Raw genomic sequence first — 27,539 nt, 5'->3', positions numbered from 1 at the left:
CACTCTCTGATATGTATACACAAATGTAATTTACTCCCTCTTCTGAAGAATATCCTGATAACAATGTTATCTTTGTAGGTAAATGTACTGAGAAGACTGGCCTTCCCTTCCATAATGAACAACGGCAGGTATTGCTGGTCAAGGCTGTAAGTTCTCTGCCTTATCTGCATGTTTATCTAGGAGCTGGTTGGTCCAATGTTCCAGTTATGCTGTTTTGTTTCTTTAGCATGGCATTTAAGCCCTGCTTGCTGTCTACCCTGTGTGTGGTTTGTCAACACCCTCACCATCCATAGCCAGCTCTGTAACTTCTGTATTTCTGTGTGCGTGCACGCGTGCTAAGTCACTTCCATCACATCCGACTCTTTGCAACCCAATGGACTGCAGCCTGCCAGGCTTCTCTGTCCATGGGATTCTCCAGGCAAGAATACTGGAGTGGGTTACCATTCCCTTCTCCAGGGTCTCTATCTCTGCTAGTCACCTAATACTTCCCCCTTCTGATCCTGGCCTACCGCATTGAAGATAGATTTCACCCTGTGTGAGACAGTGAGGAAATGCTCAAGATTCAAGCATACATTCCACATTCCACTCTGATGCCAATGTGTCAGCACCAGATCTCAAGCTACATTAGTCCTTAGCTCAGTTCCACTGAGGAAAGTGCAATTGCCTATGGCATTTCTATTATATGAAGCAATCTAACAAATGACCTTGTAACAATCCATCTACAATCCTCTTGCCAGTAACGCTATATGGTGCCTTCTCATTTTTACTTCTTGTGACCCAAGAGCGTAAGAATCAGCCTGCAACAGCCACAGACTATCAGAAGTCCTCTTGATCGTTGTTCTTACTTGAAAAGCTTCTCAGAGAACCACACACATAGTCTAATTAACTCCCTGATTCACAGAAGAGGAGAAATTCCTGAGAGGAAGTCCTCTCTTTTGCTGTAACTGTCCTGAAGGAGTCTTCAGATTGGGATCAACTGCATGAGGCCTGGTCTGACTGTATTGATCAATCAAAAATGAAATCTACAGAACCCTAGGGAGGATCCTGCCGGAAAATGAGTCAAAAGATGTCCTTGGACACTTGTGTCAGTTTTCTATGCTTCCTTCTTTAAATCATGATTTTGGTGATGTCTCTAAAACCCTATGGCATTTCTCAGTGGGCCAGTCCACTGATAAGGAAGTCTCTTAAGATGTGAGTCCCTCCTCTGGCCCCCAACTGGGATATCCTACAATATCAAGGGCAATACCATGCTATTGGAGCAGGGACCAGTGACCATGGGGTCACATTTTATAGTGTGTCTATGCTATACAGGGGCTTCCCTGGTGGCTTACACAGTAAAGAATCTGCCTACAATACAGGAGTCTGGGGTTCAATCCCTGTGTCAGGAAGATCCCCTGGAAGAGCGCATGGCAACCCACTCCAGTATCCTTGCCTGGAGAATTTCATAGACAGAGGAGCCTGGAGGGCTACCCACAGTCCAGGGGGTCCACAAAGAGTTGGACACAACTGTGTGACTAACACTTCTGCTATACAAGCCCTCTCCTGTGGTTCTGTCACCTTGAGAAGAGAAATGTAAGGGCTGAGCAGGGAAAGGCAGAAAAGGGGCACGAGGCAGGCATATTCAGACCCAGAAGAATAATGGAGCTCAGATTCCTCTATAGTTTATTGTTACAGCAGAAGTTGTGGGAGACAGGAGGGTACCCCCCACATATAACACACTGTGGTCAGAGCCCCAAGGCAGCCCTTCCCACCCCCACGCCAAGCCCCAAGCAGCCATGCCCAGCTTGGCTCCCCCCCACCCCCCTCTAGACACACGCTGTCTAGATAGCTACCAAAGTTAGAGCAGCCAGCGGCCCCAGTCCCCTTCCTACTTACTGCCCAGCTCCAGCCCTTCTGTCACACTTGTTCACCGCCCACCACCTCCCATTCCAACTTCCATTTCCACACTGAACGTCTCTGGCATGTCCTGAGGACCACTAACCCACCAGCAGTTCTCCCCGTCACACATTCATTTAGGCCCACACCCTTCAGAGGTGAAGGATTAACGCGACACCATGTCAGCTTTGGTGAGAGGAGCCCCAGCCCGGAGCCCCTTACCCTTGCAATCTGGGATAAGGAGGGAGAGTCTGGGGGAGTCACCACAGACAGCTTCTACAACCTCTTGTCCCTTAGCTACAGACACCCAGATTAGGGAGCAGGGAGGCATGCCTTCTCCGCCTTAACACCAAGATGAAGGAGAGGGATCATTTAGGGGTCTGGGTCCCTAAGAGATATTAGGACATCTCTCCCAGGAGCTGAGGGAAATCACAGGTTAGAGGTCAAGGTTAGGGTAGCAATCAAAGATCAAGGTCATCTCCCCACATGATCTGCCCAGCTTCCTGTGCTCACTTGGGCCCAGTGCCCTGTGCGCCTCCCAGGTTAGTACTGGGGGAGGTGAGGGCTGGGTCCCACACCCGGGCAACAAGGGTCACTCAACAGGAGACCTCCATAGTGTGCCCCGGGGGCCCTGAAGAGAGAGTCCCAGACTCGCTGCTCTGGGACAGGGTGCGAGAGCGGGACCGGTTGCCATCAATGGACGCTGCGCTGGTCAGGGAGGCCGTGCGAGACCGGGACAGGCGAGTCATGCAGGATGAGGCCACTGCGGAGATGGAAGGGGAAGCCAGCAGTCAGAGTGGAGGCGGCGAGAGAAGCAGGCAACTCAGAGTGGGGTACTTGGTGGAGACAAGAGTTACAAATGGGGCCAGGGGTCGAGGAGCTTGATTTGACAGACAGTGGTAAATCCAAGAATTAGCCTGAAGTGGTTCCTGCCCCCCGTGGCCCTCCCTCCTCCTATGCCACAACCTCTTGTCTTCAGGACAGCCTCTGACCCCCATACTCACTATAGCCCATGCCCTGCAGGAAGTACTTGAAGGCCTCGGTCAGCTTGCCTGGCTGTGAAAGTAAAATGAGGAAAGGGAGACAGCAAAGTGAGGTTAGAAACTGAGCTGGAGCCCATAGCCATGGCAGGTTGGAGATGGGGTGTGTAGCGAAGGGTATAGCTCAGGGCCACTAATATCCCACCCCACGAATGGCAGGGGCGCTCACCTGAGTCAGCTGCGGCTGCCCCCCAGAGTCAGCCATCTGTTCAGGAAAGAGTCATCCAGAAAAAGTGATAAACGTATAAACCAATGAGCCATGCCGAGAGGTACAAGAGGGCCCTCTTCCCTAGGCTTCCCACTCCAGGCCGATGGGGTGTTTTCTGTTTCTTTTACTCCGCCCACCCACTTGCTCCCATGTAGGACCCTGGAAGCCAGCCTAGCAGCTGAATCTGGAGAAGATCTATGGCTCTGGACCAGGGGCCAAGAGTCAGGCTGAATGTGGAATAGGGTCACTGACCTTGAGGAAGGAAGTCTGGGTGGGGTCCAGTTTTGAGTTACATTCCACCTGGAGTAGGGAGGAGGTTGAATGAATGAAGTCACACCCCCAGTGGCCCCTCCCAACCAAAAGACCCAGGGGCCCAGATCCAATTCTTTTTTTTTTTTTTTTTTAATTTTATTTCGCCCATACCCACAACATATGGAATCTTAGTTCCACGACCAGGGATCAAACCCATGCCCCCCGCATTGGGAGCATGCAGTTTTAACCACTGGAGCACCAGAAGAGTCCTCCAAGTTCCTTTCTTATCAAGCCTCTGCCCATTTCCTTCTTGTAAGGAATCAACCTCTTATGCCCCAAAGTTACTCTCCCCGTCCCCAAACAGAGCTTGCTTCTTGGCAAGCTAGCCCTCTGACTGCCACCCTCCTTCACCCACCCCAAGACTCCCTACTGACCACTGCATCTTCGTGGGGTGCTTGGTCTCCTACCACCAGCATCACAGGGCACCTAGAGGCACAGTGTTGGGGAGCAGGTGGTGAGCCCCTGGCACTCCCTCCTCCGCCTCCTCCCAGAAGAGCAGTTGGCTCCAAAGAGAAAACAACCTTCTGAACCCCGCTGACCCCACCAACAGAGTTCAAAGGGGTAAGACCTAGAGGGTGGTGGTTTGCTAAACAGGATAGGGGAGGAGGTGACAAGAAAATTCCCTGGCAAAAGACTCTCCTTCTAAAGGATGCAAGCATCTAGTAGGGGAAGATCCAGGGAGAGAGGGAAAGCTTTATCCCTTGAGTCTTACTTGAGGGTGGTATCGCCTCCACGCACAAAGTTCAGGTCTCGGCGACTAAAGAGGGTTTAAAAGAAGAGTAGAAACTTTAGGCAAGCAGTGGTACCCACACATATGTAAGCCAGCTTCCCCATGAGGAAGCAATCTTCCTCCCCTAAATTAGAGTTGAATATTGGTGATTACAAGTGAGAACCGAAGGAGAAGGTGGCAGACAGGCCTCAAGCATGAGCCCTATGGTCACTTGTGCCCAAGGTCCCTAGTCAGAGGGCACTGAAGGGGACGAAGGGCACGAGGACCGGAGATCATCTTACTTCAGGGAATCCAAAAGTCTAAGGAAGTAACAAGAGAGAGGGGGCCGGCTTCTCAGAATTCTCCCCTCCACAACCCCCATCTGTCCTGCAGCTGCCCCCTACTGCCCAACAATCCGCCCACCTCGCACAGCCTGCTTCTCCTCCCCTTGGCCCTCTGCGCCTCCCATGACCCCCATTCCCGCTTCTACAATTCTCTTCCGTGCCCACTCACTTGTTGTAGCTGTTCCAGTACAGTTCAATGTTATCCAGGTTGGGAGCATGTGCAATGATATTTCTATACTTTTGTATCAACTCGGAATTTCCAGACAGCTCTTCCTGAAGGAAAATAGAGGGAGAAGAAATAGGGCTGGGAAGAGAACTCAAAAACAGTTACGAGATGCAAAGAGGCAAACGTTCTTTCCTCCCCAAATCAGTCCCAAGTAAGGAAATCACCCCACACATTCCAGTCCCTGCTGATTCCCTCTACTTCCATCTTCCACAACCATTTACCTGGCTGAAAAGATGTCCAAGGATCATCTCCGAAATGGAAGAGGTGAGGCCTGTTAGCTATGAGGACAGGGCAGGTGAGACAGCTCAGGACATTATGAGGAGTAGAGACCCAAGTTTCTTCCCTGCTCCTTCCCCCATCCCTGAAGCTCACAGGCCAGCCAGTTATGTTGTTAGAGCCTAAATGGACCCACACAAGGGGAAGCCCCCCAAGATCTCAGTGCACAGGCCCCTCCAAACCTTGTGGGCTGCCCAATCCATCCAGCCTTTGGCATTGGGATCAATGTTGATGAGGACAAGACCCTCGACGGTATCAGGGTGGGTAAGCTAAGGGGCAGCAGAGGGAAGTCAGAGGCAGGCATGACTTATCCCCTCCCCACTGAGCTCTGCCCACTCCAGGCTCCATGGGGCCTGCTTCCCACCCTCGTACTCACAGCCTCCCCTCAAGCACACACTAGTAAACACTGCCTGGGCCTTGGACCCGCCTTTTGCTTATCTGGCTTATTTTTTAAATTTCTTACAGCGTATCGCGACAGGACGTAGGCCCCAGCTCCAACACCAATTCCAATTATTGTGGAGAAACTGTGAAAGATAAATGTAGGTCTAATGGGTCCGGGTATCCAAAACTTTGACTCTCCAAACTCCTCCTTCCTAAGGCCATGGGCACAAAGGACAGAAAGGGACCTTCCTTTGGGAGGATGCTGAAAAAGAAGGTGCTAAGGAGCTAAAAAATGGACACTAGTCTTTTCCCAGCTCTCTCCGAGAGAGTGAGTGTCTTGGAAAGAAACACCCACACGCCAACCAACTAGACACTGTTTCCTATGTAGCTCTTTGTCCCTTCTCAACTTTCAGGATCTAGTTCAACTAGTTCTGTTTTAGTTCCTGGTTCCTCTAGAGGAACTGGGAAGGGGGGAACTTAAAGCAAGATATTAAAAAAAGATACAAGTTTGGTGAACAACAGGAAGTATCAGGAGAAAGAGCCCAAGAGGTGAACCACAGCTGCCCAGGGCCCTGACGCTCAGGAAAAGCCAAGTCAAGGACAGAGCCCAGGTGTCATCAGCACTAAGTATGCCCCGAAGAGGCCACACCTGGCTTTCTTTTCCTTCTCTCACCCCCTCTGCCTCTGGAGGAGGCACAGGGAGGGGGAGGGAAAGACAGGCTTGTCTGGTTCCTCAGGGACTATGTCGCCCCCTCCTCTTCTTCTCTAGCTTCCAGATCAGAGAAGACCCTCCTCAGCCTGAGGCAGGGCCAGGCACACAGCTCCCTTCTCTTCTCCTCCTCCCTTAGAGCTACTCTGCTGACTCAAGTCAGCTTTCCAAAGCCACCCGCTTCCTCTCAACTGGAATAGACAATATCTAGTCCGGACAGAACTCGCTCAGGAGTTCTAAGGGCCACCTTGTGCTGGAAAGAGAACTCTGGCTCGGAGGGGTCCCCAGGCCTCTCACTTTAAGTACTGCAGGATGCAAGGGATCATGTCTGCAAGCTGGTCCAGAGATGGGTACTGATACCTGGGGAGGAAAAGAAGGTTAAGGAAAACACCAACCTGCCCCCATGGCCCCCGCCTCCGTGTGCTCCTCATTCTCTCCCAGGGTCACCATTTGCCCTCCCCTTCCTCCTCCCTGATCCAGTCTACTCCATACCTGCCATGTGCCTCACAGCCTGATGAGGAGGGAAGGAGCTAATTCTCACCCCAAAGGGAACACGGGAGCCCCCTCTTCCATGCCAGGGGCATCCACATGAACCCGCACGAAGTTCTGAATGATTTCCTGCATATCCGCAAACTGAAACAGCGGCTGGAAGCAGGATTTATCTAAAGAGAATCCCCATCACCCCAACAGTAGAGTCAGATGGGGAGAATGTCCCCAGGTCAGAATCCACCCTCTTTCTTTCATGCCACATTCAGACTAGGAGAGAACTACCCCTTTGACATGCCACATGGCTCCCTTCCCATACTGGCCCTTCCCCTCCCCCTGCCCCTCCAGCCTCTTCCCAGAAAGAAATGGGAGAGGAAGTGAAGGTCCTTACAGTTGAGTCCCACATCATGGTAGGTGAGTATCGCTGGCCGTTTGGGTTTGGGGGTGCCATAGACAGTAAAAGTGACAGAGCCATAAGGTGTCTCCACAGAGTGAGTCTGCAGGGAAACAGGTCACCATCAGGCAGGAGTTAGGCTGAGAGGAAAAGAGGCACGAGAGGAACCTCCATAACAGTCGAGGGGTTGAAGGGGTGGGGCAAAGAGAGGAAACTGGAGCCAAAAAGTAGAAGCAGGATCAGCAAGAATTTAGGTACAAACGACACTGGAAGATGATTTAGGGGGTGGGAAAGAATAATGAAAGATCAAAGAGCATCAGGGAACTCTGAGAAAAGAAGGAGACGGGAGGAAAGCAGGGAGATGGGGACAGGAAAGGACTGGAATAGAAGGAGAAGAAGCAGAGAGAAGAAAACCAGGCAGGGCCCCTCCTTCCTGGGGCGAGAAGAGCCCCTCCTCCCACCTGGGCTGCCCGAAGCTGTTACCTGTCCCTGGTCCAGGAGGATTCGGGCAGCTAACTCAGCCTCCTGGAGAGATACACACAGACAGATACACACAGAAACACACAGCAGAGTCACACAGAGAGACAGACACAGATGAAAGGAAGACAGGTAAAGGGGCCAACGGAGACCAATGACAGAAAGAGATTGACGAAAAAGAGACATGGAGAGGATGAAGGTTAGCATAGTGACAGGAAAGAAGCCTGGACTCTCAGTCGTGGTGTTTGGGGAGAGATAACATGGGGAGGTGTGGAGAGCTTAGGGGGGTGTGAGTGATAATGAGTCTGGGAAGGGAAGAAGTGAGGGCTATGCTTGGAGGTCTGGGATTCCGGCCTGGGAGTCAGGGGTCTCTGATAACCTTGGCCACCTCGGGTGTCTGCCCTGGCAACAGCGGCTTCTCCTCCGTAATCTGCACTTCCCGCAGCTCTGCCATGGTGACCTGGCAGGGTGAGGAAACACAGAGACTGAGGAGGCTGCCCCCACACTGCACGCCTCCCCCAACCCCTGGCTTCCTCTCTCAACACTGGACAGTGCTGGGTGCGGAGGGCCCCAGGAGCTGAAGACTACTCCAGGACCCAGAGAGAGGCGGTCCGGCACGCCCGGCTGCAGGGCCAGGCAGCTGGGAAAGAGGGCTTGGGGAAGAGGACTCAGGACACCACTTCCTTTCAGCCCGGCCATCCCAACACCCCTCAACACCGACACCTCACCTCCGTACCCCCTCCCCTGTCCTGGATGGAAATATCAGGGTGGGGCAGCAGGGCAGCTCGGGTTTCCCAGGCTATATTTAGGGGCCACCCCACACTCCTAGTTAGGTAGGGGGTGAAACTCGTGGTTCAGTGACTGGGTGCTCTAAAGATACCAAGGGATGGGTATCGAGAGTTCACCACTGACTGTGACCTTCGACTAAAGCACCAAGGTCAGCAGCGCAAAGAGAAAGGGGCTAAAAATGACCTGAGTAACATGACCAAGAGGGGGAGGGGGAAACCAGAAAAGAAGGACAAGGGACATCTGTGTCCAACAGACCCAATGCCTCCCTTCCTCCCAAGACTCCTGACTTCGAATAAAGTAACATGTATTCAACCTTTGGGGCCGGTGAGGAGCAGAGCACCTGTGCAGACCAGCAGAGTCAAGGGCCAGCAGCCTGGAGGTGGGGTCACTTACTTGGCTCCTATTGGCTGGATGAAGTAGGGTTAGGGGTCAGGGTTCTCACTCCTCCTGGCTCTGGGGTCTGAGAAAACAAGGCAATGAGGTGAATGACATGGAAGACAGATCATGGGTCTTTTAGAGACAGAAAACCTAAGCCAAGACCTGGACTATCTGGGTCACCAATCCCTGCCAGGTCACTAACCCTCCCAATCTGTACCCACGAGTCCAGTGAACAAGTCTTCTCCAGGCTTCAGCTAGAATCAATACAGGCTGGAGGGGTCTGCCGGGCAACACAGCAGGTATCAGTCCAGGCTTGGGGAAGGCGGGCGGGGGGCCGGGGGCCGGGGGCGGGGCGGGGAGAGGAGAGAAGGAAGTGCTGATGTGGAGGAAAGAGCGTGTCTTGTGTCAGAACCTCTGGATTCTACCCCAGGCTCTGCTGCTCCCACTGTGACCTTGGCTCCGTCTGTCACTACTTTTGCGCTCAATTTATTTGCAAATTAAAGTGGGGACTAAGGGATCCCCAAGATTTTTGACAGCTCTCGAGTGAGATGGGGTGGCAGAGCACGACCGTTTCTTCCACCATGAAAAAAAATTTTTTTTTAAAGCCTCGTGCTTTCGCTTCTCTCCTCCACCCAGTCTCGGTGTGGGTCCCGAAAGTGGAGAAGGAGTGTGTGTGGGGCGTTTCCACATTCTCTCCCCAGCGTGCTGCGACGACCCACAAGGGCAGAGAGCCAGCTGGGAAGGGATGGGGAGGACAGATGGGACTGACTGGGCCCAGCCTCCGGAACCTGTCCCTCCGAGTCCCCTCGCTGCTATCCGCGTGGAGGCTGACAATTCGCACGGCTGGCGCGGAGAGCCCTGGACCCCGGACTCAACTTCGTGCACGCCCCAAACACGCCCTGCAGCCCGCGGAGCCTCCGCCTCTGTGCGCCGCGGCCTCGCGGCCCTGCGGGCCGGCTCCTGCCCACGAGCCGTGCACTCCGAGGGGTTGGGATCCAAGCGCCTCCCGGTACACCCCGGTGCCAGCCTGGCCCCGCGGCCCCACTCCCGCCCTTCCCCCTACCTGCTGCCGCCGCGGCCGCTTCCACCTTCACTTGCCTTTGACTCCCCGGCCCGCCCCGGCTTGGGCTCCCCGCAGACCCGCCCCCGGCCCGCCCCGGCCAGCCCACGGGCCGCCAGCTCCCCGCAGATCCGCCCCAGACCCCTGGTAAACACGCCCCCCTTCACCCCGCCCGGAGCCTCCCACAGCTCCGGGAGGGGCAGCGCTGGGGGCCCGAGGGGAACTCTAAAGAAAGCCAACTGCTGGGTGCTTCCAGGCTCCGGCCCGCGCTACCCACAACATTCACCACCGCCCCCCGCCCCCGGCAACCGGGCGGCTGCGGGCGTGGGGGGTCCCTTAGTCCCGTGGGGGACCCCCGCGCCCGCTCTCAGCGCCGCCCCTACCCGTGATCTGGCCCTGCCTGTAGCACTCAGGCTCTTCCTGCGCCCCAACTCCAAGGTGGGAACGGGTAAAAGGGAGACGGAGCCAGGCTGCTGGCACCCCACGGTTTTGACTCCACCCGCCCGGAAACAGGGCTAGGCTAAAGAAGGACCGCTGCTGAGGAGGCGAGGGTCTCGACCGCGGACAGGGGAAGTGTGCCTGCACCGACTGGGGGTGGGGGCGTCGAGGGCGCGGGAGTTACAATTTCGGGGCGCCCAGGGTCCTGGTACCTCCTCTCTGCAGTGTCCCGGCGACTGCTCTCCGGGTTGCTCCCTGAGAAGTTGGAAAACAAGGCGGGGAGGGAGGGGGGGTGCGGGGGGCCGCTATAAATAGAGGGAGATCGCGGGAGGGGGGGAGAGGATGGCCAACGGAGACTCCCGGGTCAAGGCCCCAAGGAGGGGCGGAGGAGGGGCCAGGACCCCCAGGGGTGCTGACTCTTGGGTAAACAGGCACAGGGGTGGAGTTAACTCTGTGGAAGTGGGGTGGGGGGTTAGGGAGGACGCAGTGTCCCGGGCTGGGACCCAAGAGACCCTGTGGCTTCAGTGCTAACCCCTTCTATTCTGGCCCAGAGAAGGAGGCCCGCTTGGCCCAGCCCAGGCAATGGTTTCTCAGGGGCTGCTGCGTCTCTCAGGGCCTGGGTGGGTGTGACAGCCTGGATCCCTCACTCACCCTGCTCTCTCCCCACCTATATGCCCCACCTCCCTGTGCCCCTCTGGGAAAGGTCACTCAGAATGGGATAGTTATGAGGCTAAAGGGATTCAAAGTTGTCTTACACAAAAGGACACAGACTGGATTTCTCCCCACCTGCGCCCTTTCCAGGTTCCCTTCCCCCAGAGGTCCCCACCCTATCCTCCTTCAGCTGGGTTCCTGAGTTGCCATTTCGGGGGCTGGGCACCAGGCCAGTTGGGAACAATGGCCAATGGAACTGGAGCTGCCAACTGCAACACCAGCTCAGACTGCCCCCCCAAGACCCCTAAATTGCCTTCCCCCTCCTGCCTGGGAACCACCCCCCACAATCACCCTCACCACCCCCTCCCATCCAAGGAACATCAATGCCCCTTTCATCCCCACTTGGCAGGGTCTATTGGAAAGGAGGGGCCAAGAGGGAGGAGGTGACCCAGAGTAGATCCCGACTAATCAAATCCAGCTTTTAACAACCCCAAACCTAAAGGATTCCCTCTAGGCCCCCCAATTTGGGGCACCCAAGTTTTCCTCCATTCCCTTCCCCACTCCCTTCATAACCATTTACCCAGAAACTGACACAGAAGCTGGGCACCCCTGGCTCCTTGCCTAGTCCCCTCTCCCCTCTGGATGCCAGTTTAACACTCTCCTGGACAAGGAAATGCCTGCTGGAATTGGGACCATAGATAAAAATGCATAGGACAGAAGAGAGCTCTCCCAGCCCAGCTGGAACTGGGGGAGAAGAGAGCCTACAGTGAGAAATTCTGCCTGCTGCCTCTTCTGATGTATCTAAAGTAGGTCTTACTTGGAGTGGGGGAGGGAAGGACCTGGAGGTTCCAGCATCTAAATTCGTCTCTGGGTCAGGATGACTCAGGGGGAACCTGATAAGGGGCCTACGCAGGGGCGTAGGGCAGGCAGGAGTCGGGAAATTTCCACTGGGATCTGTTTGCTTCCTAGGCTAGGGGTCTCAACCTGCCACGGGCAGTAAGAGGCTGCTTCTGCTCTAAGATGGGGTCCCTCCTTATCAGGGCAGGTCTCAGCCTGGTCCAGTGTCAGTGGCCCAACAAGAACATTTTCCCTAACTTCCTTCTCTTGGGCCAAGAAGCAGCTTCAAACTATACCTTCCAGTTGGCAACAAGAAGGACCTGCTCTGCACAAGCCACTGTATAGATGGAATTCAAAGAAGTGTGAGTCTAGGCATACCTCTCTAGAGCTTAGGATCCAGTAGTTGAGAGAAGATACAGAGATAGAAAACATTCAGAATGATGTAATATAAGATTAATTATTTACACAATAAGTCCTATAGTAAGAGTTTCCCATCCTTTTCAAGTGGGAGATCAGAGACTTCTATTCCCAAATGATGATTTTAGAATCCCCTGATGGAGACCAACTGTGAATTCAGCAAGTACTTTCAGGTAAGTTTGTTCAGTCTTCTGATAATTTTAACATCTATGCATGTATGCATCTACATGTGCAAAGTTTATTATTTACTCAATGACCAGTCTTCTGTGTGTGTATATATATATATATATATATATATATATATATAGGTTCCACAGGCCCTCAATAACTCAGAAACCCTTGCCCAAAGAGGCTGCAGCCCACAGGCTAAGAACCATTATCTTAGTATAATTCAGAGAAGGAAAGGGTCTTGTTCTTAGGGTAAAGCATCCTATGAGAAGTACAGTAGAGTACTTGCATGAGAAGGAGGGCATTCTATCAAGGCAGAGAGACCATCAGGGAAAGTTTAGGGACAGAAATACACAAGTTACTTTGATGAACTCCATAGTAGCTACTGTGTGGAAGGTAATTCTCACATAGTACCCCCCCCCCAATACTATAAGATAAATATTATTGTCCTCACTGTAGAGGTGAAGAAATTAAAGCTCAGAGGTGTTTAGTCTCTTGCTCAAGGCCACTCACTAGCAAATGATTTATCTAGGACTTAAATCCCTGGATTCAATCCTCTCCAAAGTTATTCTGTCTCTACCAGGTTTCAGGTAGCCTCTGCAGCATAGAGTGATTAGGTCATTATGGCCACAAATACTGATGAAATGTGACATCTGGTAAGGTGAATTGGAGCCAAGTGTGAAGGTAATGAATTGAATGACAGGTAAAAAGGGTGGACTCTTCAAAAAATTTTGAAGATCCAGAGTGTTCTTGATCAGGAGCAATGGATAAGTAATTGTTTTGTGAAAATAATCTGATTGGGAGCGGAGGGTTAAGAAGAGATGGGTTGTGGAGTGGTTGAGGCTAAGGCATTTGACTTAGGAAAGAGGTCATTTAGAAGCCAGAATAATCAACTAGATAGGAGATGACAGGGACTTGAATAAAGAGTGGGAGTAATAGGAATGGAAAGGAAGGAGTGGATTTATAAGACAAGGGAAATTACAGAAATTGGTGACTGGTTAGATGGGATGGGGAGGGACGTCACCAACCTAGTGGCTCTATTTTGGGAGCCATGAAGTTCATTCCTCTAAATGGTGTCCAGCCAGAGAAAAGGCCAGAGAGAAACCCCTTCTGAAAGAAGACGCAACACATGTAGTGAAAACTGAATAAAATTACAGCATTACTTTAAAAAGAGAGGGGAGGGCATTCCCTAGTGGTCCAGTAGTTACTCAGAGCCTTCACTGCTGAGGGCCCAGGTTCAATCCCTAGTCAGTGAACTAAGATTCCAGAAGACATGTGGCATGGGAAAAAAAAAAAAATATATATATATATATATATATATATCCCTGACCTGCATAGAAAGTTAAAATTATCTGGAAGATTTTGAGAGTCTGAGGCTCACCCTCACCCTAACCCAGCCAGCTGTGTGACCCTCCATGGCCCATGCTCTTTCCGTGTGGGGCCCAAACTGGAAGCCATTTCAAGTTCCTATTGAGCCTGGTCTGCCAAAGCCAGTGGGATTCTCCATGTGTGTCATTAACCCGGCCAGGAGACGAAGAAAGGACAGTGCTGGACTGATGTCAACCTCTTTCCCTTAACTCCTTCCCTGAGCTCTCCTCAACTTTTGTTGAGGGACAGAGCATAAGACAGTTTAACTAGGACCAGAGGACTGGTTCAAGCAGGGCTGATCCAGTGAGGGAAGCTTGGTCACTTGCAGAGATCAGGAGGTTGGTAACATGTTCAATGCAGCATGCGAGGTAGGGACCTAAGACCCCTCCCCCAAGATTAGAGCTGTAACAGGGGCTGAAAATGATGTCACATAAACACCGCTGAGGTCACAGAAACTTCCCTGTCCTCCCCTGTCTCCCCTCCCCACTGCCCCCACCACCACCTCCCCTCTCCCACCCACCCCCCACCACCTCTCCCCACACACCCCCGGCTCCTCAGCCAGCCGGCTCCCACAGATCTGCACACACTTACCTACAGAGGCTGGTTAGGGTCAGACACCATCCGGGCACTCTCAGGTACACAGAAGTGGTGGGGAAGTGGTTGGCAGTGGCGATTATTCGGTGTGTAGGATCCGCACTAGTATCCCTCGTACTGAGAACACTATGTCGGACGGGTGTGTTTGCTCCTGTTGCTGACACTGATTTTACTGTAACCTTCGTCATTACTCTTACTCTTTAACCTTACTCATTAACTCTTACTCATTAACCTTACTCTTCAGTCCTCCCCTCCCCTCCTCCCTCACCCCCAAGCCTCCCCCCTTACTGTCCTCCCCCACCTCCAGTTGACCATGGCGTCAGAAGCAGAAAGAACATTCCAGCGGTTTGCTGTCTTTGGAGAATCCTCAAGCAGTGGCACTGAAATGAACAACAAGAACTTCTCCAAGCTGTGCAAAGACTGTGGCATCATGGATGGCAAGACGGTCACCTCCACTGACGTGGACATCGTTTTCAGCAAAGTCAAGTAAGGGGCCAAGGACAGGAGTGGGAGTGATGAGTAGAACAAGCAAGGTCATGGGATGTGGCAGGGTTTCTGCAGTAGAGCATTTGTAGCGGGTCTCCTGAGCACCTACTGGGAGCCTGGCTCTGCTAGTCCCTGACCTCAAGACATTCAGTGTGTAGAGGCCCTGTCTGAGTAAGAGGAGGGCTGGACCTTGGAAAGTGATGACTTCATGTTCCCCAGTTCCTGGATTTCTGTCTTACTGACCAGGGCCAAGAATGCCCGAACCATCACATTCCAACAGTTCCAGGAAGCAATGAAGGAACTGGGCCAGAAGCGATTCAAGGGGAAAAGCCCAGATGAAGCCCTGGAGAACATTTATAAGCTCATGGAGGGCAAGGACCCAGCTACCACTGGTGTTACTGTGAGTGACAGACTTCATTCCTAACCCTGACGCTGCTTCCTGAGTCTCTGCTCTCATCTCCCCTCCTCTGCACCGATGTCCCCAACCCTTTTCAATAGCAGCGGGGAAACGGGCACTGTTGGTACTGAAACAGACTAATTTAGAGATCATCGAGTCATTTCAGAAGTGAGGAAACTGTGAGAAGAAGTGACTTAGCCAAGGTCCACAGCGATTTTATTTATTTACTTATTTTTCTTTCCACACCTATTTTAATAGTGAAACTTAGACTCATTCCCAAGTATCCAGGATCTGGGCCAGGCCACCAGGGCCAGGTGGCTTTGGGGGGACATTGAGCACAGAGCACGTGGTACCTGCTCCCTACCCTCTTCGCACTCTTCAGTTCAATTCAGTCGCTCAGTCCGACTCTTTGTGACCCCATGAATCACAGCACGCCAGGCCTCCCTGTCCATTACCAACTCCCGGAGTTCACTCAAACTCATGTCCATCGAGTTGGTTATGTAAGGTCTAATATCCGACTTCTTGCCTTGCACCCACCTTTCTGTTCCCTATTTATCCCCTCTCTACTAAAATTTCTTTCTACTGTGGGTTTCAAATAGGGCCTTCCCAGCAGGACAGAGGGGCTTCCCTGATGGCTCAGATAGTAAAGAATTTGCTTGCAGTGCTGGAGACCTGGGTTCGATCCCTGGGTTGGAAAGATCCCATAGAGGAGGGCATGGCAACCCACTCCAGTATTCTTGCCTGGAGAATCCCCATGGACAGAGGAGCCTAGAGGGCTACAGTCCGTGGGGTCACAAAGAGTTGGACAAGACTGAGCGACTAAGCACAGCACAGCAGGACAGAACTTGTGTTTTAGGTCTGGGGTTGAAGTCCTCTTGCTGCAGCCTAGTCAAAATAGCTTCTCTGGAAGCAGAAAAGTCCACACACACACCTCCCTACTCATTCCCATGCCCCGGATTCCTTTCTCATGAGTGGATGGCTCTTATCACAGTTCTTCCTCTCATCTGCACCTGAGCCCTAAGCAGGCAGCAGCACCATGCCAGGGGTTGAACATGAGCTCGGACAACTAATAAAACTACTCGAAGGCCGTTGCTAGAGAAGGGCTGTGACAGTGGAGGGGAAGGAAGGGAGCAGGCTCAGGCCCCTCACCCTCTGGCCCACAGAAAGCGACAACAGTGGGCGGGGTGAGCCGGCTGACGGACACCAGCAAGTACACCGGCACCCACAAGGAGCGCTTCGACGAGAGCGGCAAGGGGAAAGGCATCGCTGGGCGGGAAGACGTGACTGACAACTCAGGCTACGTGAGTGGCTACAAGGGTGCTGGCACGTATGATAAGAAGGGCAACAACTAGGGAGCAGCCTCATCTTCACCTGTTGGCCCTTGACCCTGCATCTTGAACACCAGGGAGCTTGGGGTTGGGGGACAATAAACATCTGTGTGTGCAGCAAGCAGTTCACGAGCTCTGTCTTCCACCCGCGGAAGGATGAGGGACCCTTGGTGCAGAAACAGAAGAGCCGAGGAACCCAAGGGTAGGACTTCCCAGAAGCACGTCCTTCATTCTACTTGGCCTCCTCATCACTGGGTAGCATCCCCTTCAACAGCTGCTTCTAAGACCATGGCTGAGGAATATATTTGGAGATAAGAGATAAACTAGCTGTGCAGGCAAAAGTATTTGCTAGCTGTGCTCACACATTACCAGTATCCATCCCCCCCAGCATCCCAAAGGGGAGTAGCAATTCCCGATTTGACATAGTACAGCCGGAATACTAGCAATGAGACTGTTCCCTGTCCCTCCACCTTCCTCGTCTGTTACAGTCCATGTTTTGTTGGGGAAGAAATAGACACCAGGGATCTGGTGGCCAAGGATCAAGGATCTATTCAGCCTAACTCCTGTTATGAGTTTATTCTAGAGCTAAGAGTTTCCCCGGTGGCTCGAGAATGTGCCTGCAATGCAGAAGATGTGCAGGAGAGGTGAGTTCTATCCCTGGGTCAGGAAGATCCCCTGGAGTAGGAAATGACAACCCACTCCAATATACTTGCCTAGAAAATTCCATAGACAGAGGAGCCTGGTGGGCTACAGTCCATGGGGTCGCAAGAGTCAGATACGACTGAGCACACAACACAACAGGGGTAAGGAGACTTCATTTTCAACCCAGTCCAGAGCTGAGCTTTACCCCACCCACCTCCATCATGGTAGACATGGAACAGAAGATCCTACTGACCCTACCACCAAAGGGTGGCCCAGGAAGATGGCCAGAGGTGGGTGACCTCCAGGACTCTGAGAGTAGGAGTTCTGATGCATTGCAGAAAAAGTAATGAAATCAGAACTAATTCAGATGTGCTTTTTATCTTTTTATTTGGCAATGATTAGACTCACAGGCAGATGTAAAAAAAAGTACAGAGATCCCATGTACCTTCTCCCAGTTTCATCCAATGGTTGCCTCTTACATAATTCAAATATGGTTTTAAAACCTTCTGTGACCACAGCTGAGCCCACTTCATCCCTGCCTTGTCAGAGGCAGATCTTGGATTGGGGGGATATCAGAAGGAGCTTCGGGAAGGAAAAGGACGCAGGAATCTCTGGGAGAACAGGTCAGAGAAGATAATTTAAAACTCCAGTGGTCCAAGGCAAGAAGGATGGAAGGAAAAGAGGTCAGAGAAAGAATACAGGCAGACTAAAGAGGTTGGAAGTGTGGGGGAGAGACTGAGAGCTGAGGGGGATGTCCTGGAGAAATGAAGCTAATATGAGTCCAAGACTCTCAGGGAGGGTCCTACAGCTAGAGATGGCCACTGTACAGGTGAACGAGTGGAGGGAATCGTAAGGGAGATGGGGAAGACCGAGAAGGGAAAGGTGGCAGGGAGAGGATTTGAGACTCAGAACCGGTGCCATGGTGTAGCTGAGGCTCTGGGACTCCGGCCAGGATTCAGGATCTGGCCCAGTAGATGGACAGTCGCTGCCAACTGGACACAGTCAGCTTCTTGGGTGGGTAAAATGGTCTGTGGGAGAGCGAGAATGGTGGTGGGGTGGTGGGGGGAGGGAAGCAAGACAGAAAAGGCCGAGAAGACAGCACAACTTTGCATGGTGACCAAAAGTCTGGACATACTTCCTGCCTCCCTGGTCTCTTGGGACGGGACTCTGCCTGCCTGTGAAGTCGGAGAGGAAGCCTTGTACCAGGAATCTGAGCTTTGGGAGTGGGGACAGGCTAGTGTGTAGCAGCGGCCGTGGGCGGGGAGTTGCGGGGGTGGTTTCAGACCAAAGGCCTCCCTTCCTAGTAGAGGCCAATGATATCTATGGGTTCACCATCATACTTTTCAGAGCAGAGCAGATAGAGCCTTTGGTTGGTCAGGGTGCTGTTGTAGCGGCAGCTGGTGGGCGGCTGTCTGTAGTACAGGGAGCAAATTGTGAGCGGGACGGAGTCCTGGGTGAGCGTGCAGTATTCATTGTAATTCTCACAGAAGCTCTCACTGTACTTGCAGAAATTCCAGATGGTTGTCCAAGGGGCATGTAAGACATAATGGGTCTTTGGGCAATACCAGCTTTCTTGCCTGCCCCGAACATAGGACATCAGACCATTGCAGTAACCTTGGAAACCTTTGGCGTAGGTAACCTTGGGATAGTCAACGTGTAAGGTACGGAAGTTCTTGATGGCAAGCTGAGTCTTGATGTTGTCAACCAAAGCTGTCCCTAGAACAACCTGGAGGAAGAGGAGCTGGGCCGCAAGCGGTGCCATTCTTCCTGCTGACAGAGTTAAGGTGGTTGGAGACAGAGGTGGGCCTGGGTGGCTGGCTGTCCCTGCCCAGAGCCTCCATTGTGCCCCCAGCCTCCCCAGTGTGCCCTCCCCTATTCCTTCAGGGCCCAACTGTCCCTCAGAGATCATCCAGCCCAAGTCCTCATGCATCAGACAGAGGAGACATTTGCCCAAGCTCACCCCGCTGGGCGGCCAACTCTAACCATTCCCCCTGACCCTGGGTCTACCTTAGAATCTCAGCTTCACCCCATCCATCTGGGAGCTGTGACACTTACGAAATAAGAGGTCCAAGTGGTCCTTGGGTAAGAGGCTCTTCCTGATTACCCTGGCCCGGTTAGTCCTTCTGGTAAAAATGCGGAGGGTCCAGAAGTGACAGGCTCCGCAGCACTTGCCTGACTGCAGCTGAGGAGGGACGGGAGCTGGAAGGCAGCAGGACAGAGGCGGAGTCCTCCTGCCTGAGGCCAAGGACAGCCAACAGGTGAGAGAAGAGGCTAGAAAGGTTGGTGGATAAAGACTGGTTTGGGAGGAGGGCATGTCCCCTGGGTTTGAGGAGCCCCTGGGCTGAGGGGGCTGGATGAGGAGGAGGAAAGAGCCATTTACCTTCTGCTCTCCTCCTCCCTGGTGTCATCAGAACACTAAGTTCCAGCCTCTGTGCCAGAAATCCCCTGGTTCTTAGGCTTCCTTTGATGTCTTCTCTGGTTCACAGGCCCTGCTCCCGTGGAAAGGTGATAAAGAAAGCTCTGGCATGTTTCTGAGAAGCAAGGTGCTGCTTACTCCTGACCCTCAGAGAACAGGGGGTCTCCTACTCTCTCGTCCCACTCCTGGGGGCCCCAGGGCCACATGTACAAGGGAGCCTCCCTGCCTCCTGAGTGCAGGGCTAGGAACCAAAGACCATTCTGTGGACCCCTCACTGTCTCCGTCACCAGCTGCACTCCAGTGGTGATCATGCTGACCTTGTAGCCTCAGGCCCTTTAGCGTCAGGGCCCTCCTGGAAACCTATGAGGGCTGACCCCGAAGGCTCAAACTTGTCAGGTGGGAGTAGACAGCGTAGCCTGGGCTTGAGGCGGTGTGGGCCAGTGCCCAATAGATCAGATTCTTGCTGTTTAAAAAAAAACAAATGCCAGGCTACTAAATCTTTTTCATCAACCCCTGCCCCTTCACAGTCCTGGACTTCCACAGGCCTCTGGGCCTTGCCTCCAGCACCTGTTGTCCAGGTTGTGTCTTAGGACAGCTTACCATTCTCTCCCTGGAGAGCAGGAAAAGAGAGTCAGAACAGAACCCTGAGTGTTCCAAGGCCGGTGTGTGATTCACAAGGGGTAGGGGGCACGGGGAGATGCATGGGTGTTCCTCATTCACAGCCCCTTAACCTTGCTCTTTCTTTTTTAAAGAAATTTTCTTTTCTTTATTCATTTATGGCTGTGTGGGTCTTCATTGCTGTGCACAGGCTTTCCCTACTTGCAAAGAGCAGGGGCTACTCTCTGGTCAGGATGCACAGGCTTCTCTTTGCAGTGGCTTCTCTTGTTGCAGAGCGTGGGCGTACAGGCTTTAGAAGTTGCTGCTCACGGGCTCTAGAGCGCAGGCTCAGTAGTTGTGGCACAAGGACTTAGTTGCCCCAAGCCATGTGGAATCTTCCTGCACCAGGGACCGAACCGGTCGGTCCTGCATTGGCAGGAGGATGCTTACTCACCGCACCACCAGCAAAGTCCAGGCTTGCTCTTTCCGACAACACAAGGCAGACTCCAAAACCAAACCCATCCTCCTCCAACTTGCTTTCCCTCCTGCCTTGTCTGTTTCCTCAGTTACCTCTGCAAGAAATCTGAGAGTGATCCTCCACCTTACCCTCTCCCTAATCCCATCCATTTGGAGGCAGTACTACAAGATGGTTAAGAGCCTGGTTTGTGTTGAGCCAAACAGACCAGGAATTGAATCCTGGCTCTGATGCTTCCAGGCTTAGTTCACTAAACCAGTATAAGTTTCAGTTTCTTCATCTGTCAGTGAGGATAATATTCCATACCTTGAAGCAGTATTAGCATTCATGAAGATGTATATCAGAAGCTCTTAGCCCAGGGCCTGGCACTGGTATGAGCTCGAGTCCCTCAGTCACGTAGCCCTGACAATCTCTTGACTAAGATTTTCCTGGAACTTGTCTCTTCCATTCCTATTCCTTCTCCTGCACAGGATCTCCCTTCTCTTGGGCACGACACACTCTCCAACCACAAGAGGACTCTCCATCTCATGGGACAGAAGACCTCCCTGACGTGGCCCCACCCTGTCTCCCGCTGCATCTCCATCCCTGCCTGCCTCCACCGCAGCTTGTTCATGTTATCTCCTCTAGCCAGAATGCTGCTCTCTCCTCCCACTCGCACCCCCACCCTCAGTTCTTCTGAGCCAGTTCATGTGGAGATCAACCCAGAGGTCATGTTTAAGAAGCCTCTGTTTGGAGCATCTCCTTAGGGAAATGTGCACAGCTAGGCAGGTGAGGGGAAAGCCCACACAGGCAGGTGGTTCATCTGTATCCTTCAGGCTGGTCTATCAGCCAACACTCTGTGGGAGCCCATGAAGGGTGGTGCCAGAGCCTGGCTGACTCAAGTCTTTGTTTTGAGGAAGCTAGCATTGTGTGGCCCCAGTCTCAGACCATGCCACCTCTTCCTTATTTGCTCAAGGCTGCAGCTTCCCTTGGAAGAGAAAGGGGCTTTTCATGCTGCTTGGTCTTCTACTTCCTTCATTTGCTACTCCCCCTTCATCACTGACCTCCACTTGCACAATTACAGAAATGGAACAACACATCATAAAAGTTCAGGACATGATCTCAGGTTAACCTACTGAGCTTCTGTTTCCTCTTCTAGACAGTGGGGTTGATGCCTTCCTTTCCTCATGAGGCTGTGAGAATAAAATGAGAGAGTCAGTATGGAAATGCCTTTTAGTCATTGAACAATATATAAATAGATAACTAGTTATGCTCCTATACCAACTTACTTTTTATTCCCAGCTCACTCAACATTGGCAAGTCTTATATTCCCCGAATGAGCCAAGTGACCTCCCCACATCTCCACTGCCAATCTAGAGCCCTCTGTAATGCCTGACTTAAATTTGTCTTCACCAAGCCTTCTATTAGTCATGCCCCATGCTAATTGCTTGAAAATATTTTAAAATTGTTAAATACTACCTGAAAAGCACTACAACAAATATTGGGGGAAATAGAAAAGTAAATGAGACAGTTCCAGTCCAGATTAAATTTACAATTCAGTAGGAACAACACACAGATGAACATATGTTACAAAGTCATGATCGTGGGACCAGAAAAAGTGCTGAGTGTATGATTGGCCTTTAAGTTTCAATCTTCAATCCTTGTGGTTTGGTCTTTAAAATCCCATCCTGATCCGTAGTATTGCTTCATCCATTCTGACATCCTTGTCATGGTTTCATCTGCTCCTGAGGCCTGAGATTTGTGAAATTGTTGCCCTGTTATACTGGACTTTACTTATACAATAATCATCCTAGAGATGAAGAAACTTTTAGAGATGGACAGCAGCTTGCTTGAGGCCACCTGTCTAATTGAGTGGCTCTCAAGGGGGAGCAGTTAATCATGTCTGGAGCCTTTTTTGGTTGTCACAACTGGGAGGCGCTACTGGCATCTAGTGGGTAGAGGCCAGAGATGCTGCTCAACGTCTTACATTGCACAAGACAGCTCCCACAACAAAGATGCACCCAGATGAAAATGGAGCTTGTGCTGAGGTTGAAAACTTCTGGTCTAATGACAGAATCAGATTTCCTAACAAGAACAAACTTACTTATACCTTACGTATTGAAAAGGATTGGTAAATATCTAAAACTTAGAGATTTTTTGTTTGTTTGTTTGACTTTGCTTGTGATGTGGTTCTTCTGCCAGCCAGAGGACTACTGACAGTTCATCACTGAAACAACCTTTTGTTATTTTCCCCTGAAACTGACTCTCTGCATACAGCCATGTACACATTCTCTCCCTCCTCCCCTCCCCAGGGGTAGGATTCTAGAACCACTGGCGAGACTGACAAGGACAAAGATGATTCCCTATGATCCAGGGGGAGCCCTAAGCAAGCTCACTACAATCTCAGTGGCTTTACCTTCGCCCTTTCCAAATTGAATGGTTCAAATAGCAAACTGTCCTGGGTTGTCCTTGAACTCAGAGGATTGTTTCAGCCACTTCAACCTCCTTGTCATAGTTTGACCTTCACCCCGGGGTTAGAGTTCAGCAGCTGCACTGTCAGTTCCTCAACTGGGACTGGGATCATTCAGGTGATACCACCTGGGAATGGGATCACTCAAGGGCAGGACAAATGCCTTCTAACCTAGAATTTAAATCCTTTAGGGTCACTAACTGTGCTGTACCCTGTGGGAATAGTATAACAGATGGTCCTTGTCTTCTGGGAATTGACAGTCAAAACTGGAGGGAAACAAATATATATGAAGAAATAACCAGTGATTTAAGGCAGAAAATTATACATTTTGACGACAGTAAATGTAGGAATTTAAAGACGAGAGAGATCCCTCTGAATTAGGAAGGCCAAAGAAAGCTTTTTGGAGGGAAATTGAAACCTTTGAATGGATCTCGAGGAACAATTAAGTGGAGATAAAGAGAATTATGAGCCTACTGTATAGCACATGGAACCCTGCTCAATGTTATGTCGAACCTGGATGCAACGGGAGTTTGGGAGAGAATGGATATAAGTATATGTATGTCTGAGTCCCTTTGCTGTTCGCCTGAAAGTATCACAATGTTGTTAATCGGTTATATTCCAATACAAAATAAAATTTTTTTAAATATGAATAGCATGTCTAATATATATTTTAGAAAACGTATGAATTTTTTGCCCCCAAAATTTATGACATTTTGATTCCACTTGTTTGACTTAGTATGAATAGAATACTAGATTTCTAATTAAAAGAAATAGATACACATCAAGCAACAAAGTTTGACTGTATAGCACAGGGAGCTATAGTCAGTATCTTGTAATAACCTATAGTGGAAAATAATCTGAAAATAATGTATGTGTATACGTATAACTGAATTACCTTACTGTGCACCTGAAACATTGTAAGTCAACTGTACTTCAATAAAATATACTGAAGGAGGAAAAAAGCGAGATAGTTGCAGCCTCGAAGCATGAAAAAAAAAAAAAAAAGAGGGGGTGGGGAGAATTATGAAAGGCATGTTTGGGGAAAGAAAAAAACCCAGCCTGGCTGAGACTGAGGCACTCAGTGGGAGAAAAGTCAGAGACGAAGTCAGAAAGGCAGGTTTGCCAGATTGTGGCAGACCTTGGGCATCAAGCTAAGGAATTTTTAACTTATTCCATAGACAAATGAGGAACTGGCAATGGCTTACGGGACAGAGTGATCTGGTGAGGCCTCTCAAGCCCAGACCAGGTTCCCCACCCCTACATCCTGGCTGGTCTAAAGGAGCCAAGGATTCCAACCTTCTGTCACTGCTGCCTCCTACAGATCCCAGCTGTTCCAGGAGAGGTCATGAGAATTCAAAGACCCAAAGCGAATCCCACATCTGACCCCAACTTGCTATTTGTTTCACTTTCCTCGTCTGCAAAAATGAGTCCATTACCTTTATTTATCCTAGGAGCAACACAGAATAACAGAACTTGGATCTGCTCCTGCTTGGAAGGAAAGGCTCATGGGCTTTCCATGGGTCTCCAGAGGCTGTGTAGAACTCCAGAAGAGAGAGCGCCTGGGCTCTGAAGGGTGGGCACCAATCCAGGTTCGGCCTCCTCTCTCCCAGGCCCCCTCCACCCCTTCCAACAAGGGCTAGAGGAAGTAGCAGCTGTTGTCCTGAGGGGAAGACAGGCAGAGGTCCACCTGGCACTGTTGGGATTTTTACAACACCAGCCCCAGCAACTTTAAACACACACACACGCACCATACACCACACACACACAGCAGTGGCCCAGGGGAAGGTTAGGCCAAGAGCAGAGACGATGACACTAGAAAGAGAAGGAGGCTACCTCGCAGCCCTACATAGAGGCTTGCTTCCCCCTCATCTCCTCTCCCACCATTTTGTCTTCTCTCCCCTCTTTAATTTGTCTTTTCTCCCTTCTGCCAGCCTTCCCGACCAGTCCTTGGCCTGATGCCTGACTCCTTTTGTTCTCCCTAACCTTATTCCCCTTCCTCCATCCTTTCTCGCCCTGTGAATGCAGTGAAGGAAACATGGCAAAATTATCCTACCGAGTGCAAAGTGAAGCAGATCTTGGAAACTGTACAGTTTCAGTGAATAAATAAACGAAATCACCTGCCTTATCCAAACAGTGGAGGCAAAGTAAGGGTTTCAGCCTGAACTGTGTAAACAGTCGGCTTAACTGTTCAGTTTTCACGGGCAAATCTAAACGTTGACTCCCTCTTCCCTTTGACCTGAGACAGCGTGGCCATATTTACTTTCACAGAACACTAAGGTAGACTTTTTTTAGAACCCCACACGATGAAGTCGAAGAGCACACTGGATAATTATGTTAACAGGAAAACACAAGAGCAGAGGGCAGTGCAAGCTGTGGTTTGGAATCATCTCACTCTAGAATAATAAGAAGCGAGGAGGAGTCCGGCAGGCGAGGAATCCAAATGAGCTCTTGGCCTTTCCACCCCCTCTCTAATCCCAGCCTCCAGTCCAGGGCAGGACTGGCCTGGGCTGATGTGCCTTCTGTCCACATTCTGCCTTAACCCTTGCATTCCTACAGCAGCACAGGCACAATTCTCTACCCAGAAGTTCAAACTACAAAGAATCAGGCGCCTGAACAAAGCAGTGAATGCTGTTAGCACCACCAAGGCCTCACCAAGGGGCAACCAGGGGAGTCGGAGGCCTGTGCTAACCTGCTCCTGGTTCTCTGCTGCCATCTAGTGGTGTTTCTCACTCCAGCACCATTTTTTTCTTCCAGAGATTCTCCATCCTGACCCACAGCTGTGCTCTCCAGCTACTAAAATGACGTCCCCAACCTCAAAACATACACCCCACCTCCCTGACTCAAAATCCTAACTTCTGGACCAGAACACAAACTGTATGACTCAGGTTTGCACGACCTGGATGGTTCGTGTGGCTTCTCTGCAGTCACATACGCACAACAGCCAGGGAATCTTTAAACAGATAGATCTTCTTCTCCTCTGCGTTTTTTGGTGTGTGTGTGTGTTTTGTGTTTTTTTTTTTTTTTTTTTTTTACTATGCAGCTTGCAGGATCTGCTTCCTGACCAGGGATTGAACTCAGGCCATGGCAATGAAAGTCTGGACTCCTAGCCACTAGGCCACCCTGAAACTCTCTTTATTCCTCTGCTTAGAACCCTCCTAGGCTCCCCGCTGTGTACACAGCAAAACCTGTGTGTGCATGCTCAGTTGCTCAGTCATGTTCGACTCTTTGCAACCCCATGGACTGTAATCTGCCAGGCTCTTCTGTTCATGGAAACTTCCAAGCAAGAATACTGGAGCAGGTTGCCATTTCCTATTCTAGGGGATCTTCCCAGCCCAGGAATCAAAGCTGTGCTTCCTGTGTTTCCTGCATTGGCAGGCGACTCTTTACCACTGAGCCACCACAGTCCTTTTTTTTTTTTTTTTCCTTTTTTTCAGCCCTCCACCACAGTCCTTCTAATGTTCTCTGAGGCTTCCATGATCTGGCCTCTGGACCCTTCTGACCCTATCACTCACCCACTCCAGCCACGCTGGGCTCTTTACTGTTCCTCCAACCCCCTAGGCATCCATCTGCTATAGGGCCTTTGCAGTGCTGTCCCCTCTGCTTTTTCATACTGGAGAGGGGACAGCATCATGATGAACAAGGCTAGTGGAGGTGATGGAATTCCAGTTGAGCTATTTCAAATCCTAAAAGATAATGCTGTTAACGGGATGCACTCAATATGTCAGCAAATTTAGAAAACTCAGCAGTGGCCACAGGACTGAAAAAGGTCAGTTTTCATTCCAATGCCAAAGAAAGGCAATGCCAAAGAATGCTCAAACTACCACACCATTGTACTCATCTTACACGCTAACAAAGTAATGCTCAGAATTCTCCAAGCCAGGCTTCAGCAATACTTGAACTGTGAACTTCCAGATGTTCAAGCTGGTTTTAGAAAAGGCAGAGGAACCAGAGATCAAATTACCAACATCCGCTGGATCACTGAAAAAGCTAGAGAGTTCCAGAAAAACATTTACTTCTGCTTTATTGATTACGCCAAAGCCTTTGACTGTGTGGATCACAATAAACTGGAAAATTCTTAAAGAGATGGGAATACCCAATCACCTGACCTGCCTCCTGACGAATCTGTATTCAGGTCAAGAAGCAACAGTTAGAACTGGATATGGAACAACAGACTGGCTCCAAATCCAGAAAGGAGTACATCAAGACTATATATTGCACCCTGCTTATTTAACTTCTATGCAGAGTACATCATGAGAAATGCTGGACTGGAAGAAACACAAGCTGGAATCAAGATTGCCGGGAGAAATATCAATAACCTCAGATATGCAGATGACACCATCCTTATGGCAGAAAGTGAAGAAGAACTAAAGAGCCTCTTAATGAAAGTGAAAGAGGAGAGTAAAAAAGTTCAACATGCAAAAAACTGAGATCATGGCTTCCAGTCCTATCACTTCATGGGAAATAGATGGAGAAACAATGGAAACAGTGACAGACTTTATTTTCTTGGGCTCCAAAATTGCTGCAGCTGGTGACTGCAGCCATGAAATTAAAAGACGCTTGCTCCTTGGAAGAAAATCTATGACCAACCTAGACAGCATATTAAAAAGCAGAG

The 27,539-nt window shown here is 50.9% G+C and overlaps 3 protein-coding genes across 30 annotated transcripts in view; 1 reads left to right on the top strand and 2 right to left on the bottom strand.

Annotated features, from left to right (window-relative positions):
• Nucleotides 1–1,645: 1,645 nt before the first annotated feature.
• NDRG2 (NDRG family member 2) lies at nucleotides 1,646–10,367 on the bottom strand. 10 transcript variants are annotated; one of them, XM_042252192.1, is made up of 17 exons: nucleotides 10,048–10,367; nucleotides 8,620–8,686; nucleotides 7,817–7,897; nucleotides 7,444–7,485; nucleotides 6,958–7,063; nucleotides 6,622–6,742; nucleotides 6,378–6,440; nucleotides 5,454–5,514; nucleotides 5,173–5,259; nucleotides 4,936–4,992; nucleotides 4,658–4,761; nucleotides 4,148–4,192; nucleotides 3,810–3,861; nucleotides 3,376–3,423; nucleotides 3,085–3,120; nucleotides 2,880–2,931; nucleotides 1,646–2,638 (listed from the first exon to the last, which is right to left on the bottom strand). In XM_042252192.1, the coding sequence occupies exons 3-17, from the start codon at nucleotides 7,889–7,891 to the stop codon at nucleotides 2,472–2,474; spliced, it is 1,116 nt and encodes a 371-aa protein (XP_042108126.1). In that variant the 5' UTR covers nucleotides 7,892–7,897; nucleotides 8,620–8,686; nucleotides 10,048–10,367; the 3' UTR covers nucleotides 1,646–2,471. The 10 variants fall into 10 exon arrangements, with proteins under 10 accessions (XP_042108126.1, XP_014952387.1, XP_042108127.1 ...); XM_015096901.3 differs by having other exon boundaries at nucleotides 10,315–10,367; XM_042252193.1 differs by lacking the exon at nucleotides 10,048–10,367 and adding an exon at nucleotides 8,807–9,700.
• On the top strand, nucleotides 8,813–23,574 carry TPPP2 (tubulin polymerization promoting protein family member 2). Of its 12 annotated transcripts, none has more exons than XR_009601456.1 (6): nucleotides 8,813–8,903; nucleotides 12,096–12,180; nucleotides 14,445–14,623; nucleotides 14,870–15,023; nucleotides 16,184–19,248; nucleotides 19,477–23,574. XR_009601456.1 is itself a non-coding variant. In XM_027970079.3 (5 exons), the coding sequence occupies exons 2-5, from the start codon at nucleotides 12,145–12,147 to the stop codon at nucleotides 16,370–16,372; spliced, it is 558 nt and encodes a 185-aa protein (XP_027825880.2). In that variant the 5' UTR covers nucleotides 9,886–11,952; nucleotides 12,096–12,144; the 3' UTR covers nucleotides 16,373–23,574. The 12 variants fall into 12 exon arrangements, 2 of the variants coding, with proteins under 2 accessions (XP_027825885.2, XP_027825880.2); XR_009601453.1 differs by having other exon boundaries at nucleotides 14,382–14,623; XR_009601458.1 differs by having other exon boundaries at nucleotides 12,759–14,623.
• The window catches only part of RNASE13 (ribonuclease A family member 13 (inactive)), a 46,578-nt gene continuing 36,399 nt past the window's right edge, over nucleotides 17,361–27,539 (bottom strand). For 2 of the 8 annotated variants that reach the window (XM_060419020.1, XM_060419021.1), the window contains 3 exons: nucleotides 21,594–21,650; nucleotides 19,046–19,479; nucleotides 17,361–18,760 (listed from right to left, as the gene is read on the bottom strand). In XM_060419020.1, the coding sequence (XP_060275003.1) occupies nucleotides 18,291–18,760; nucleotides 19,046–19,304 (729 nt within the window). In that variant the 5' untranslated portion in view covers nucleotides 19,305–19,479; nucleotides 21,594–21,650 and the 3' untranslated portion in view covers nucleotides 17,361–18,290. Of the gene's footprint in view, nucleotides 18,761–19,045; nucleotides 25,005–27,539 lie in introns of those variants that run through there. The other 6 variants (XM_042252197.2, XM_042252198.2, XM_060419023.1 and 3 more) reach the window with 6 other exon arrangements.

Source organism: Ovis aries, chromosome 7 (assembly GCF_016772045.2).
Source record: "Ovis aries strain OAR_USU_Benz2616 breed Rambouillet chromosome 7, ARS-UI_Ramb_v3.0, whole genome shotgun sequence".
NCBI classification, from domain to species: domain Eukaryota; kingdom Metazoa; phylum Chordata; class Mammalia; order Artiodactyla; family Bovidae; genus Ovis; species Ovis aries.
The sequence above is the reverse complement of the archived record's forward strand: the minus strand, read 5'-3'. Positions and strand labels throughout refer to the sequence as shown.

What these genes read in the sequence shown, in the direction of transcription:
- TPPP2 (XM_027970079.3), top strand. Translation starts at nt 12,145, where the DNA reads ATGGAGACCAACTGTGAATTCAGCAAGTACTTTCAG. An exon ending in AATTCAGCAAGTACTTTCAG is followed by an intron (nt 12,181 to 14,444) that starts GTAAGTTTGTTC and finishes CCCCACCTCCAG; the next exon opens with TTGACCATGGCGTCAGAAGC. An exon ending in ATCGTTTTCAGCAAAGTCAA is followed by an intron (nt 14,624 to 14,869) that starts GTAAGGGGCCAA and finishes CTTACTGACCAG; the next exon opens with GGCCAAGAATGCCCGAACCA.
- NDRG2 (XM_042252192.1), bottom strand. Translation starts at nt 7,891, where the DNA reads ATGGCAGAGCTGCGGGAAGTGCAGATTACGGAGGAGAAGCCGCTGTTG. An exon ending in TGGATTGGGCAGCCCACAAG is followed by an intron (nt 4,993 to 5,172) that starts GTTTGGAGGGGC and finishes CTGTCCTCATAG; the next exon opens with CTAACAGGCCTCACCTCTTC. An exon ending in CACCCCACGAAGATGCAGTG is followed by an intron (nt 3,424 to 3,809) that starts GTCAGTAGGGAG and finishes TCCCTACTCCAG; the next exon opens with GTGGAATGTAACTCAAAACT.